At 42.5% G+C, this 14447-nt stretch overlaps 1 protein-coding gene across 4 annotated transcripts in view; it reads left to right on the forward strand.

Moving 5' to 3' along the window:
- Window positions 1–14447, forward strand: part of Usp45 (ubiquitin specific peptidase 45) — a 65352-nt gene that overhangs the window by 28522 nt on the left and 22383 nt on the right. For all 4 annotated transcript variants that reach the window (XM_060386054.1, XM_060386056.1, XM_060386055.1 and 1 more), the window contains 2 exons: window positions 7328–7415; window positions 14334–14415. In XM_060386054.1, coding sequence (XP_060242037.1) covers window positions 7328–7415; window positions 14334–14415 — 170 coding nt within the window. The remainder of the gene's footprint in view (window positions 1–7327; window positions 7416–14333; window positions 14416–14447) is intronic.

The following is a 14447-nucleotide window of genomic DNA, read 5'->3' on the forward strand; positions in this document are numbered from 1 at the left end:
CAGCCAAATACTGCATTTTTCCTGGAGCCTTGGAAACTCTCAAGCAGTTTAACAGAAGCAAAGATTAGTGGTTAAGCTCAAGGGTTCTGCACAAGAGGCTAAGCCAGCAGTTCTCAACTTGTGGGCCGGGACCCCTTTGGGAGTCAACCACCCTGTCACAATGGTCAGTAAAGACCATCAGAAAACACAGATATGTACATTATGGTTCATAAGAATAGCAAAATTACAGTTATAAAGTAGCAATGAAAATATTTTATGGTTGGGGGTCACCACATGAGAAACTGTATTAAAGGGTCACAGAATTAGGAAAGTTGAGAACTACACCTTAACCTTGTGTTTCTAGAATAGAGAGTTGAGTCATTTCCCATGGGATTCTCCATCAAAGACATCAAGTTCTAATTAAACCTGAAATGGCCTCAGCAGGAATATATGATGGAGGAAACTCTGTTATCATAGTTCGGCAGGGCGAGTTGCTTGTGCTGCCTGGACATACTGTTTCTAGGGTGGAGCTGAACTGAATGGTCAGGCTGGGGCTTAGCAGTTCTTTATGGCTCTGGGGTCTCGCCCAGTACAGCCTGATGCAATTCGCATGACCTGAGGCCATTACCCACATATGCCAGTGCTGGAGGGGTAACATGAAAAGAGGGTAGGAGTCATTGTTTTGGGGAGGTTGCTTCCTGCTGGACGAGAGGGGAAGGGACCTGAAGGTTGTTTCTAGGTTGATTTTTGGCCATGAAGAGTGCAGTGACCCTCTAGGTGGTAAAAACTAGTAGTCTTTGTTGGAGGAACTTGGAAGCCAGGTGGGTACAGTTTGTCTCTGGTCCTACACAGTTGCCCTCGCTTATGGTGAGAGTTGGAAAACTGGGTATTTTGAGCATGGTGGGATCTAGAGTAGGGAGGGAGCCCTTTAAAGTCTGGAAAGGTGAACGCAGAAGATAATGTTACTTAATTTTGCTGTGGTGGGGGCGAGTAAGAGGAAGTTGTGGAGGCCCTGCCAATTATGGGTTAGTGAGGAGGTGGGTAGACCTGAGATGTAGATCACATCCCTGATTTGGAGCTTAGGGAAAGGGGCCTGGAGTAGCAGGGAGGGTAGGACAGAGTCAGTATGCTTCCCAAGTTCTGTGTGGACAAAGGACAGAAGGGTCTGACAGGGCTGGAGGAAGTAGGGTATGCCTTCTGTGAGGCCTGCTGGTAACTTTAAAATGGACTGATTAGGGAAAGATTTTGTTTGGTTTTGGTTTTGGTTTTGGGGCTGTTTGTTTGTTTGTTGCTTTGTTTTTTGTGGGTTTTTTTTTGTTTGTTTTAGTTTTTTGAGAAGCTTTGGAGTTTGAGTAGAACAACCCAGTCTTGTCCTAATTCTAGAATTATTTTGGTGAAGGTGTCCTTCATGGCTTTATTCATCCTCTCTACTTTCCTCAAAGATTGGGGCCACTAAGAGATGTGCAATTCCAGGGGATCTGGAGAAAGGTGGATATTTGTTGGGTAGTTGAAGAGATGAACTCGGGGCCATTGTCTGACTGTCTGGAGAAAGGCCAGCTGAAGCAAGGGACACTCACAGAGAGGTGTATGTAAAACGATGATGTGGGCCCTCTTACTTGTGGTTGGGAAGGCCTCAACCCTTCTAAAAAGATATCTATACATACTAGCAAATATTTGTTTCTCCCAACTTGGGGCATGTGGGTAAAGTCTGCCTTTCAACCTAGGGACGGTAACTGAATTCTCATTTGGTGAGATGAAGACTGGGGAGGACAGAGGACTTGTCTTTTGGCAAGTCTTGCAGGACTTGCTGTCTTTCCGTGGAGATGAGGGGCGACTAAATGTAGAGAAAGGGGAGCAGAGACTAATGTGAAGGGTGAAGGAGGGAATGTGGGTAAGTCAGGATGTGTGTGCGGGGGGTGTCCAGGTTTGTGTGCCGGATTGCTTCTGGGGATGGAGTTTGTTGTCAGAGCAGAGGCAAGATAGGCCTGGGCAGTGAGTTGAGCCGTTTGGTCAGCCTTGTCATTGGGAGCAGAGATGTATCATTTGTCCTCTTGATGTCACTGTGGTGGAGAATTGTTTGATTTTTACCAGTGAAGACTCAGGAGCCAGATGCTGGGGTAAAAAACTGCTAGCTCACAGAGGCAGAGAAAGCACACAGCTAACCTTCCTACTCAGCTCATGTCCTGAAGGAAAAAGCCAAAAAACCCCGAAAAGTTCAAAGCTAAAAGCCAAAAGGCCAAAAAGCAAAAATGCCCAAGGCCAAAAGCTTCCTAGCTCAGCTGATAGTTCAGGAGGAAAAAGCCAAAAGCCCTTTCTTCTTTTCCACACTGTCTTAAATACCCTTCAATTTAAAGTCCCTCCTTTTTTTCTTTTTTTTTAAAGGGTAGAATTAATATTTTATTGTCATTCATAATCAGATGGCAGCTGGGTATAGACTCTCCACACTTCATAGTTTTTTTCCAAATTAAAAAAGTTACAGGTTTTAAACAGCTAGTGGCTGGCTACATTTTTCAGGGCCTGATTGGGCAAATTCAGTAATAGTGGCTTCAAGTTTTTCCTTGTTAGTGCCAGAGAAATGGCTCAGCCATTAAAGGCTAGGGTCACAACCATAAATATAAGAGTCCTTTCTGTTTAATCTCTGTCATCTAGTTACTTGCTCCACCTCTTGACCTGGGGTTAACTTTATTAAATCCTTGTACAAAAAGCTCTTGGATTAAAGGTATGTGCTAGGGTTGAGCCACACCATAATCACCTGTTATAATAAACAGAAAGTTCTTGGATTAAAGGTGTGTGTTAGGGCTGAGCCACACCAAATAAGAAACAGGTTTTTACAGTTCCAATCTCGGGGTTCTCAATGGGATCAAATATCCTGCAAGAGAGAACTGCTTCCTGTAAAGCCTGGAGCGGGGGTGGGGGGTTGTCCTCTATTAGTGGCTTCATAAAGAGGACAAGCAGCAAGGGATAATTTGGGAATTAATATTCAAAAGAAATTAAAGAATCCTAATAATGTAAGCAGTTTGCCTTTGGTTCATGGATGCAGTAGACAAGGAGGTTCCCTGTTCTAGTTTGGCCTATAGTTCTCCCTTCTAGTGAGATGGCGAGACCCAGGTAGGTGCCCGATGGTTGGCACATGGGGTCCTGTCTCTGGAGACCACGTAGGCCCAAGAGGCAAGAGACGTAAGAAGGGTGGTGGAGTGGTGGAGACGGTTGGGAAGGGCAGCATAAGAGGAGGTCTTCTACATAGTAGAGAAGGAAACTAGGGCATAGATCTAGGCAGTGAGATCCTCTTTTGAGGCCTGGACAAACTCTAAGAAATTCCCGAGGCAAAAGTGTCGGATAAGCTGCTGGGTTGTGTCCAGGTCCTCCCAAGTGAGGCAAAAAGGAGTTGAGAATGTGTAGGGGGACAATAAAGAAAGCATCTTTAAGGTCAAAGACAGAAGAGGAGAGGAATGTGTATAAGTTAGAAACCACGGGGAGTTGGCCTAGTTGATTTTCAGAGGTTTTGGAGAGGCGATAAATACTGTTGTCCTTTTGACACCTGGGGGCCAGGGTGGGAGTGCAAGGAGGGCAAGGTGCAGAGGGTGAGGAGGAAGGTTGCTCAGTGGAGAGATTGTTCCTGTTGGGGTGTAAGTGGTGGGAGTGTAGGAAGGAGGTTCATCACTGGAAGAAAAGCCAGGGAACTGGAGTGGGCTTTGGATTTGGGTCCAGACTGCTTGTAGCAGAGGAAGACCTGATAGGCAAAGCAGGAATTGGAGAGAGAGAGGTGAGAGTAGGGCATAGCCTTGGGCATAGATGTCTTAGTCAACATTTTATTGCTGTGAAGAGGCACCATGACCAAGCAACTCTTATAAAAGAAAGCATGTAATTGGGGCTTGTTTACAGATTCAGAGGTTTAGCCCATTATCATCATGGTAGGGAGCATGATGGCATGCAGGCAGACATGGTGCTGGAGAAATTCAGAGTTCTAGGTCCAAATTCGAAGGTAACAGGAAGAGAGAAAAGTACTGAACCTGGCTTGGGCTTTTGAAACCCCAAAGCCCATCCCCAATGATACACTTTCTCCAACAAGGTTACACATAATCCATCAAGGCCACACCTACTCCAGCAAGGCCACACCTTCTAATCAAGTACCACTCTCTACTGTCCAAGCATTCAAATCTTTGAGCCTTTGGGGACCATGCTTTCTCAAAGTGACATAATAAGATACCTTGGACCACTTGCCATTTCATTTGAGAAAATTGTCTGCTCTATGAGAATGTCAAAATCAAAGTTCCAAATTAGGGCCAGAAAGGGCCATTATCAAGGCCCTTTGATAATGATTGTTTGAGTGGGTGGTAATTTAATGAATTTGGTGGGTTGGAGGTCGCTAAGATGGAGGTACTTAAGATTACTTTTCTCTTGTTTAGACAAGAGAAAGCCTGAAGATAGATAACTTAGAGCTCATTTTAAAAATTGTTTAAACTTTTAAATGACAAGCAGAGCCGTTAAGAGCCTTATTTGGGGTGGCTGGGATATCCCCCAAGTTCAGAGAAAAAATGAAAATGAAGTGGAGGTGGCATCCTCATGCTTAGGACTCAGGGTAGGTAGAGCGTCACAAAGTCAGTTCAATGTGGGAAGGAACCTCCAAGAATGTGTGATGCAGAGGAATGAGATCTGGTCAGGATGCCTCTGAGTCACACCCAGGAGGTTTCCTTGTCCTGCAGAATTTGTCAGTGGACAAATAGTGAAAGGCCTGTCAGCCTGGAGATCAAAGTCTGGGAGGAAGAGGTCAGAGGAGGATGATAGGGAGGATTCGGAGGAGAGCAGAGGATTGTTAGCAGGCTGAGTCTACACAGAGCGCCAATAAAGGCCACAGGGCTCCACTTCTCACAGGCACAGAGGACACAGAGGTCAGAGACACCAGGTTGAAACTCTGGCAGGTCCTGGAGATCAAATTTTCTAATATTATATTTAATTTGTGGCCATAATTTGTGGGTCTGATAGCCTGTAAAAGGAATGCAACCTCAGTATCTAGTTTTATGTTGTTGTTTTCATCTGTAATTTCAGGTATGGAATTTTTTTTCTTGTAGCATTTTTAATTTTTATTTTTTATATTAATTACAGTTTATTTACTTTGTATTTCAGCCTTAGCCCCCTCCTTCATTCCTTCCCAGTCCCACCCTCCCTTCCTTATCTCCTCCCTGCCCCTCTCCAAGTCCACTGATGGAGGAGGTCCTCCTCCCTTCCATCTGACCCTAGCTTATCAGATCTCACCAGGACTGGCTGCAATGTCCTCCTCTGTGGCCTAGCTAGGCTGCTCCTCCCTCGGGTGGGAGGGGGGGCAATCAAAGAGCCAGCCATTGAGTTCATGTCAGAAATAGTCCCTGTTCCCCTTACTAGGGAAACCCACTTAGTTAGTGAGCTGCCATTGGCTACGTCCAAGCAGGGGATGAGGTTATATCCATACATGGTCCCTGGTTGGAGAATCAGTCTCAGATAAGCCCCTGTGCCCAGATATATATGATCTTTGTGTAGCTCCTGTTCTCTCCAGGTCAGACTAATTCTCTCTTCTTTCATACGATTCCCTGCACTCTGTCAAAGTTTGGCCATGAGTCTCAGCATCTGCTTTGATACACTGCTAGGTAGAATCTTTCAGAGGCCCTCTATGGTAGGCTCCTGTCCTGTTACTTATTTTCTCCTACTTCCAATGTCCATCCCATTTGTCTTTCTAAGTAAGGATGGATCTTCTTATCCTGGGTCCTCCTTCTTGTTTAGCTACAGATTTTAGTATGTTTATCCTATTTTATAAGTGAGTATATACAGTGTGTGTCTTTCTGCCAGTGTCTAGTTTTGATTTGAATTTCTCTGTGGCTGTATTTCTTGGCCATCTGAATACTGTCTCTTCAATGTTTTATTTCTCCATTTGTTGCGGGTTGTTTCCTATGGCTGTGTGTATGTGGTCGCGGCGGTCGCGGCAGTAATGTGGTGGGTTTTGTTTTGTTGAGCCTGTTATAGAGATATTCTGGATGCTTACCTAGTCATTGATGGCAAGGAGTTTTCCCTCCGTCTGAAGGCAGTCTTGTCATACTGGTAGTTGTTTACTTTTCTGTGAAAAGTTTAATTTCATGCACTCTTGCTAGTTTTTGCTAATATTTTATAAACTATTAGAATCTGTTTCAGGAAGTCTTAGCCTGTGCCTGTATCTTGAAGTGTTTTTACTCAGTAGTTTCAACATCTCAAGTGGTACATTAGGGTCTTAGCCACTTTGTGTTGGTATTTGTTTGTTTCGTTTTGTTTTTGAGACAGGGTTTCTGAGTTTAGCCTTGGCTGTCCTAGAACTCACTTTGTAGACCAGGCTGGCCTCAAACTCACAGAGATCCGCCCACCTGCCTTTGTTTCCCAAGTGCCTGGACTAAAGGTGTGCATTACCACGCCTGTTTCTGTGTTGATATTTATGGAGTAAAAGATGGCATCCAGTTTTCCTCCTCTCTACGTGGATACATTTTCTCAACACCATTTACTCAAGTGCCCGTCTTTTCTCCAACATATGCCTTTGACACCTTGGTTGAAGTGCGTATTCGTGTCTGTATTGTCTGTTCTGTTGGTTCATGGGACTGTTGTTGGAGTGTGTGTTTGTGTCTGTATTGTCTGTTCTGTTGGTTCACATGACGGTTTTTGTACACGGCCATTCTGGTTTTGTTGCTATGGCTCTGTAGAAAAAAATGAAATCAGATATTGTGATACCCTCAGCAGTGTTCTTCTGCAGACTTTAAAAATTACCAGAACCAACTAAACATTGGCTATTAGCATCTCCGTGCGCAGCACTTAGCTGTCTCATTGAGTCACACAGGAAACTACGTTAAGTCTTTAGAAGGAGCATATCCACAGTTATCAGTGTAGTTATATTAAGATCCATCCTGTAACCGTATGAATATAGTTATAATAGAAAAAGCAAATTAATACAGTAAGATGCAGACTAAATCTTAATCTTTTTATTCTTTGAGGTAAAAAGGTAAATCGCAGAGCTTGGATCTGAGTGGTTTTTTTTTTTTTTTCTTGCTGGCTGTATGACTTGGTGTATTAGTTTAACAACTTTTCTGGTCCCTCATTCAGTGAGATTAGGGATAAAGGAGTAGAAATGTGCACGACTGTTAGTACTGGGTGTGATATGCTAATGAAAGGCAGCCATTTTGTTCTCAGTGCATTCCGCAATAGCTTGTTTCTGCTAGGGCAGGAGAGCGTTTCGTCTGTTCAGTTGAAAAGCAGTAAACTGACTGTAGCTTATTTCACAATGATCTTACGTAAGACTGCCATGTTGCTCATGATCCAAGGAATGAGTATCCCTTTTCTCTTTCTTCTTTAATCCTAGGGCTCCACGATTTAAAGGTTTCCAGCAACAAGACAGCCAAGAGCTTCTGCACCATTTGTTGGATGCTGTGAGGACAGAGGAGACAAAGGTTAGATTTCTTAACACTTGTCACATGCTCTCCTTAAGGTAAGGGTATGGATCTGGAATCACTACTCTGATTTTAAAGTACAGTAAGAGGTGATTTTTATCTACGATTTTGTCTTTCAGTAAGATTATTTCTTTTATACTTTTGTAGCCCTGTATTGTTTTGTTTTTTATGTTCCTTACCTTTTATAATAAATCAGTTCAAAGTAGCTTAGAGACACAGTTCACTGTGGTGTGTATTACAGTCCCAGTTAGCTACTCAAGAGGCTGAGGAAGGAGGATTATTGGCCCCAGGAGTTTATAGTAAGATCCTTCTCAAGAAAAATGACCCAGCTGTGGTGTTGCGTGTTTTCAATCCCAGCACAAGGGTGGCAGAGGCAAGCAGATCTCTAAGAGTTTGAGGCCAGCCTCATCCATACAGTGAGACTCTATCTCAGTATCTTAGAAGGAAAGAAAGAAAGAAAAACAGACAAAAAAAAAAAGAGGGGTAGAAATGTTGACTTATATATTGGGGTCAAGGAAGACAAAGGGATATAAATAGAGGAAAGTGAGCAACAACCTAGAACATGGCCACTTACCCTCATAGTTAGAGTGTTTTCATTTCTGTCAGAAGACAGAGTGTGTTTGCTTCTCATGCTGAAAGTCGGCGCATGCTCACTGTAATTTGCATGCTTGTTTCACATGTGTAAAACCTAAACTGATGTTGTGATTTTCAGCTCTCAGCAAACCTTTATTGCCCCATGCTGGCTTAGGTTCCACTCATGGCATGGGGAGTGGAAGTTCATCCGCGTGAATCAGGAAACTTCTCCAAAAAGAATAGCTGCTGAAGTGGGCTCCTCAGACAGTGCTTCTCCCAGTCCCATCCCTAACTCACTGCTTGCTTACGGGCTTTAATGTGACACTGGGGGAGTGTAGGCAGTATCTACTGTCAGGGAGGCTCAAAGTAGGAAAGGTGTAGATACGCAGCACATACTCCACATGGCTGTTTCTGATGTGTTCCCTAAAAGGGCACATATTAGAAATATAATCACTTAGAGTCGGGTGTGAATATTTGGAAATGGGATCTCTGGGGGTAACTAGTGTTAGATAAGGCGTGAGAATGAAGAGGAGAGTTCCAAACCAGCATATTTACACTGTCACACCTAAGATGCCTCCCACCACCAAGCCAAACACTATTTCCTTCTCCCTGGACTTTTGAAGTAGGGCCTGCTATATAGCCCAGGTTGGCCTTGAACTTGAGGCTTGTTTCATGTACTTTGTTACAGAAACAGAAAGTAGACTAACACTGTATTTTCTTCTTTTCTCATAGCAGGCATTCCTAGGTGCTCATAACAGTCGTAGGCCTACCTTCAGCTTCAGAATTATTGTCTAATTATTGAGCCACTCTGTTAGTTATAATTAGATAAGAAGGTGAAAACTTCCCAAAGCAAATATAGTTCTTAATCTGTGTAGTAATATGAGATGTAGTAGTCAGGTAGAAACAGTGCTTCTCGGGCAAAGTAAGTTCTCCCTCCTTCACTCATCCTGAGCCTTTCAGAAGCTTAGCAAGTCTTTTTTTTTTTTTTTTTTTTTTTTAATGTATACAATGTTCTGTCTGCATGTACACCTCAACGCCAGAAGAGGGCACCAGATCTCATTACAGATGGTTGTGAGCCACCATATTGTTGCTGGGAATTGAACTCAGGTCCTCTGGAAGAGCAAGCAATGCTCTTAACCTCTGAGCCAGATCTCCAGCCTGGCAAGTTTTCTTAAAAGCCTGCTTTGTTCGAACTGTAACATTGTATCAATGGCTAGTTTTTAGTGGAGAAAGGTAGGGTTTTCTTAATATTTCAGCAAAACAAAGATTGAGTTGATTTCTCCATTCTACAAAACCACATGCGTGCTGTAATCATACCCTGTGCTGATTTTCTTCCTCACTTAGTTTGGTTCTGCCTTGGGAGCCTTCCACTCACTCCTTCCACTCAACACTTTTACAGGATTTTGAACCTGATTACCTGGTTACCTTCTGAAGAGCACTGGCTGCTCTTCCAGAGGACCCAGGTTCAATTCCCATCACACATAAGGCAGCTTACAACTGTCTGTAACTCAAGTACCAAGGAATCCAATACCCTCAAACAGACAACCACCAATGCACATGAAATAAAAATAAATAAATCATTAAAAATGGGATTTGTGTCATGACTTGGCATGGCGTCACAATCTAGTAATTGCACACTCTTGAGGCAAGACAATGGAGGGAGATGAGTTCTGTTCAGGCCTAGGCTACATAGAGACCCTGTCTCACAAACCAAGCAATACAATTTTAAGATTTTGGTACCATTTCTAATACTGTTTCAGAGTTATGACTTCCTCCAAGAAAGGTACTGTTTTTGTCTCCTTCCTTTATACCCAGGAGGAGTTAAGTTGATGGGTATCTACTACATCATGTTATGTCTGTATTTTTGTTTGTTTGGTTGGTTATGTTTGTTTTTCTGTTTTTTGAGACAGGGCTTCTCTGTATAGCCTCGGCTGTCCAGGACTCACTTTGTAGACCAGGCTGGCCTCAAATACTTGTATTTTTTTAATTAAAAAAAAATTATACTTGTATTTTTTAAAGATAAAATAAAATTTACAATTAAGTTTTGAAGACATTACCATTCCCCTGAGCTAAACTTTGTTCACATTTTCTTACAGTGTTAATTTTTTTTTTCTGCAGAAGTATGTTTCTTAGGATAGCCATATGTCCTTCCAGATGAACTATGATTTTGGGGGGCATTGTTTTTCTCTGTTGTACAGTGTTAGGAGAACTCAGTCAGAGCACGTTGTTCCTATTCTGGTAGCTGAGGGCCACAGATAGTGTGACAACATTGAAATGTCACGTCTGTGGGTGTGTTTAGCCTCAAGCACCACAGCTGTGCTGGTCAGTGGCACTGAGCCCTCAGCGGGGCTGCATTGTCTCGCCTGGGCGTGAACAGATGCCGAGTGTGCCGCGGTGGGCGGGCGTGGGTCACTGCCCTCGAAGGGCCGCCGTGCTCTGTCTGCCGCCAGAACCAGGTAGACCTAAACTACAGGCCTTTCACATTGTCTCCTTAAAGGCTTCTCCTGTGACTATATACTATTGCTGAATCGAGCATGCTAAAAGGGGCACGTGAGTCAAAATTCTGTTTGTGTATGTACAGAACATAGAATTACATTTACTGTAAACAGTTCTTACGGGCAGCCTTTTCACCTTCAGGTTCATGCTTTGTGTTTTCCTTTCTCATTTGAGCGGTCACTAAGAACAGACTTCTATTATTTTAAGGATAATCACTGCACTCTACTGTTGAAGACCTGCTAAAGGCAGAATGTGTCACCTAACCGCACTGTTGTGTGTGTTCATGCAGCTCCTAGAATTTCCTTTTCTGTAAGCTGAACGTGAAGGTGATTTCTGTGTGTTCGTTCTCTGTTACAGATCCCTAAGGGGGACTCGGGAGGGAGAGAGCCGTGCTAAGTGAGCGAGGCCTGGGAGACAGCAGTGTTGGCCTGCTCTGTCTTTCATGCCCCGTCCTAGAGTTTGAATGGAGGGCCTTGTGTTTGTCAGGCAAGCACTCCGCCCACGAAGGTTTTTCTCAGCCCTATCAGATCATTTCATAGACTTTTACTATACTTCATAAAAGTAATTTGGAGCCATTTTTTGTTTCTTTTTTTTTTTGTTGTTGTTGTTGTTCATTTCTTCAAGATGGAGTTTTCTTATATTTAGCCCTGATGTCCTGGAACTAATTCACTTTGTAGACGAGGCTGGCTTCGAACTCACAGAGATCTACCTGCCCCTGCCTCTTGAATGCTAGGATTAAAGGCATGCACAACAACAGCCTACCTTGGACCTTTTTTCAAATTATTTTGTTCCTTAAAGCAGATTTAGTGGTAGTCTGAAATTATTAGTTTTAGTCTTTTTTTTTCTCTTCCTTCCTTTCTTCTTTTCCTTCTCCTGGCATGGTAGATGACCTTCTATCTTTCCTATAATTAATTTTTGAAATTGTATTTTCTTTGAAAATTATCCACTGTTTTCTCCTAAGTTTCAAATGTAATTATGTTAGAAAGTATTCTCTTGGGTTATTTAAATTGTCTTTAACTTTCATTTATTTATTTTCTTTAATTTTAAAATTTTATTTATTTTTCTTTTATTTAAGTGTGATATTAAGCTTCCCTTTTTTATATTATCATAGCTAGTACTTCCAAGTGAATAATTATACCCAAATACTAAACAAATCTGACACCCAAGTAATTACCTGTAGGTTCATATGTTATTTTTCTCTAGTTTCTCTTTTAATTTTCTTTAAAGTTTTCCTCCTGGTTTTATTTGGTTTTAGCATTCTTTCTCTAAATTTATAATTTGACTGCTTAATCCATTTACTCTTATTGTCTTCAATTTATTTAAATATTTAAGTGTAAAATTTCTTTTGAATGTTGGGATGTATATGTATGTTTTTATTTTATTTTGAAGGATACCATGTAGTATCTCTTTGGCATTGTTTTGTGGTTTTGTTTTTTTTGGTTTTTTTTTTAACAGAATTCTGTGTCATTTTCACAGTGTGAAAGCTGTTTCAGGGCTGGCGAGGTGGCTTAGCAGTTCAGAGCACTAGCTGCTCTTGCAGAGCCAAAATTCAGTTCCCGGCTCACACACTGGGCCGTTCCCAGAGGTCTGCAGTCCAGCGGACACACACCTGACATACAGACACAAACAGAGAAACAACACATCTTTTTGTAACGTCTGTTTCAGGCAGTAGAGTGGCTGTTGTCTGTTTTTGTGTGTGTTCCCGTATGTTGGTGCATGTTTGTGTGTGCATGGAGGCCCATGCAGACTTGACTTTGGCATCTTCCTTAACAGGTCCTCACTGTGTCAAAGCAGTGCCTCTGGAACCCAGAAGTCATCCTTTGGGGTAGTCTGACTAGCCAGTTTACTTGGAGGATTGGTTCTCCATCCGTGGGGCTCACACTGGGTTCCCTGTCCACACAGCTCACACACTGGGGTCCCAGGCAGTCCCCCCCACCCCCCAGCCTTATGGGAGGCAGGGTTCCTAGAGATTCAAATTCCTGGTTGTCATGCTTACATGACAAGTACTTTACCCACTGAGCTATCTCCCCACCCTTCTCCCTCTCAGACAGTATTCTATATAGGAAAGCCTGTGACCAGTACATAGAAAAAATATCTTCTGAAAGATAACAGTCTTCCCTTTACTCTATGAACAATGTAAGTTACACTTGACAAAATTTATTTTAATTAGAGGCACAACTAATGTGAAGGCTTATAATTTGTTGACTTAAGTAGGTACTTACTGTTGGAATATATAGTTTATTCTGTTTGAAAGTTTCTTGGGGGGCTGGAAAGATGGCTCAGAGGTTAAGAGTACTGGCTGTTCTTCTAAAGGTCCTGAGTTCAATTCCCAGCAACCACATGGTGGCTCATAATCATCTATAATGTTGCCCTCTTCTGGCATGAAGGCACACATGCAAGCAGAATACTGTATAAATAATAAATTAATTTTAAAAAAGTTTCTTGGGAGATTGAGACTTGCCTAACATATGGACAGAAGATGTAAAAATAAGGACTATGAGAGTATAGCTCATGAAGAACTCTTAGGTAGCATGTGTGAGCCCCAAGCTCAGCTCAGCATCACACATGTACACACACAGGAGTAGAAACACATATAAACCTTGTAGCTTCCTATGAACAGCTGAAGACATTGTCATTGCTGGCCACACTAAGTGTACCACTCACCGTAACTGGGGGTGGGATGGGGTTGATGGATGTCAGTGGAGAGTGCAGATTTTAGGGCTCTCGTGTGTGTACTTTGTTTGGAGAGGCTGCAGAGACTGGACTGACAGCTTCTTATATATTAGAGTTTCCTCATGGACAAAGAATTTCATATGATGTGATCTTTTGTTTCCCTCTTCATATTTTTGTCTTGATAAGGAATGCCAGTTTAGAGAGGGAGATGGGGAGGGAGGGAGACACTTCCCTCTAACCCTGAAGAAAAGCTGAGCTGGGCCAGTTGCTTTTAATGTCAGAGGGAACCAAACAGAAAGTTGGATCTTAGCTATGAAAGTTTGACATTCGGAAGGTTTTAGGAGTTGGGAGCAGTGGTACACACCTTTCTTTCCTTCCTTCCTTCCTTCCTTCCTTCCTTCCTTCCTTCCTTCCTTCCTTCCTTCCTTCCTTCCTTTCACTTTATTTATTATATATACAATGTTCCATCTGCATGTACACCTGTATGCCAGAAGAGGGCACCAGATCTCATTACAGATGGTTGTGAGCCACCGCGTGGTTGCTGGGAATTGAACTCAGGACCTTTGGAAAGGCAGGCAGTGCTCCTAACCTCTGAACCATCTCTCCAGCCCCATGTGGTGCACACCTTTAATCCCAGCACTCAGGGAAGCAGAGGCAGGCTGTGAGTTCAAGGCCAGCCTTGTCTACAAAGTCAGTCCAGAACAGCCAAGGCTACACAGAGAAACCCTGTCTCGAAAATAGCAAAACAAACAAAAAGAAAGTAGGGTTTTAGGGTTTTTTCTTTGTTTTTGTTTTAGGAGTAGAGTTTCACTCTGTGAGTGAGTCTAGGCTGGCCTTAACTCACAGTCCTGCCCTGCCTCCAAATGCTGAGGTTACAGGCATGCATTGTTGTGCCCAGTTAGAGGGATGTTCCTTTGTGGAAAGGTACAGCTGAAAGAAAGATAAATACACTTAATGTTTCTAAATGTATATATGTTAGGCCTGTCCCAATCTTACAAAAAATTTCAAAACAAATTAAAACTATATATCCCAATAATAAATACCTATTTAAAATTCAAATATTTTATGAGTACAAACTGAGATCCGTAGTGTCCTGTGCTATTTGAAAGTCTGTCCTTGTGCTGAGAATGAGCTCTTTATTAACCATCACTAGGTTCTAATATCTTTGTTTTACAGAGGATACAAGCTAGCATTCTAAAAGCATTTAACAACCCAACAACTAAGACTGCTGATGATGAAACTAGGAAAAAAGTCAAAGGTACGTGGATTCTGTTAAAAAGCACTTTATGG

The sequence above is a fragment of the Meriones unguiculatus genome, chromosome 6, assembly GCF_030254825.1.
Source record: "Meriones unguiculatus strain TT.TT164.6M chromosome 6, Bangor_MerUng_6.1, whole genome shotgun sequence".
In the NCBI taxonomy this organism is placed as follows: domain Eukaryota; kingdom Metazoa; phylum Chordata; class Mammalia; order Rodentia; family Muridae; genus Meriones; species Meriones unguiculatus.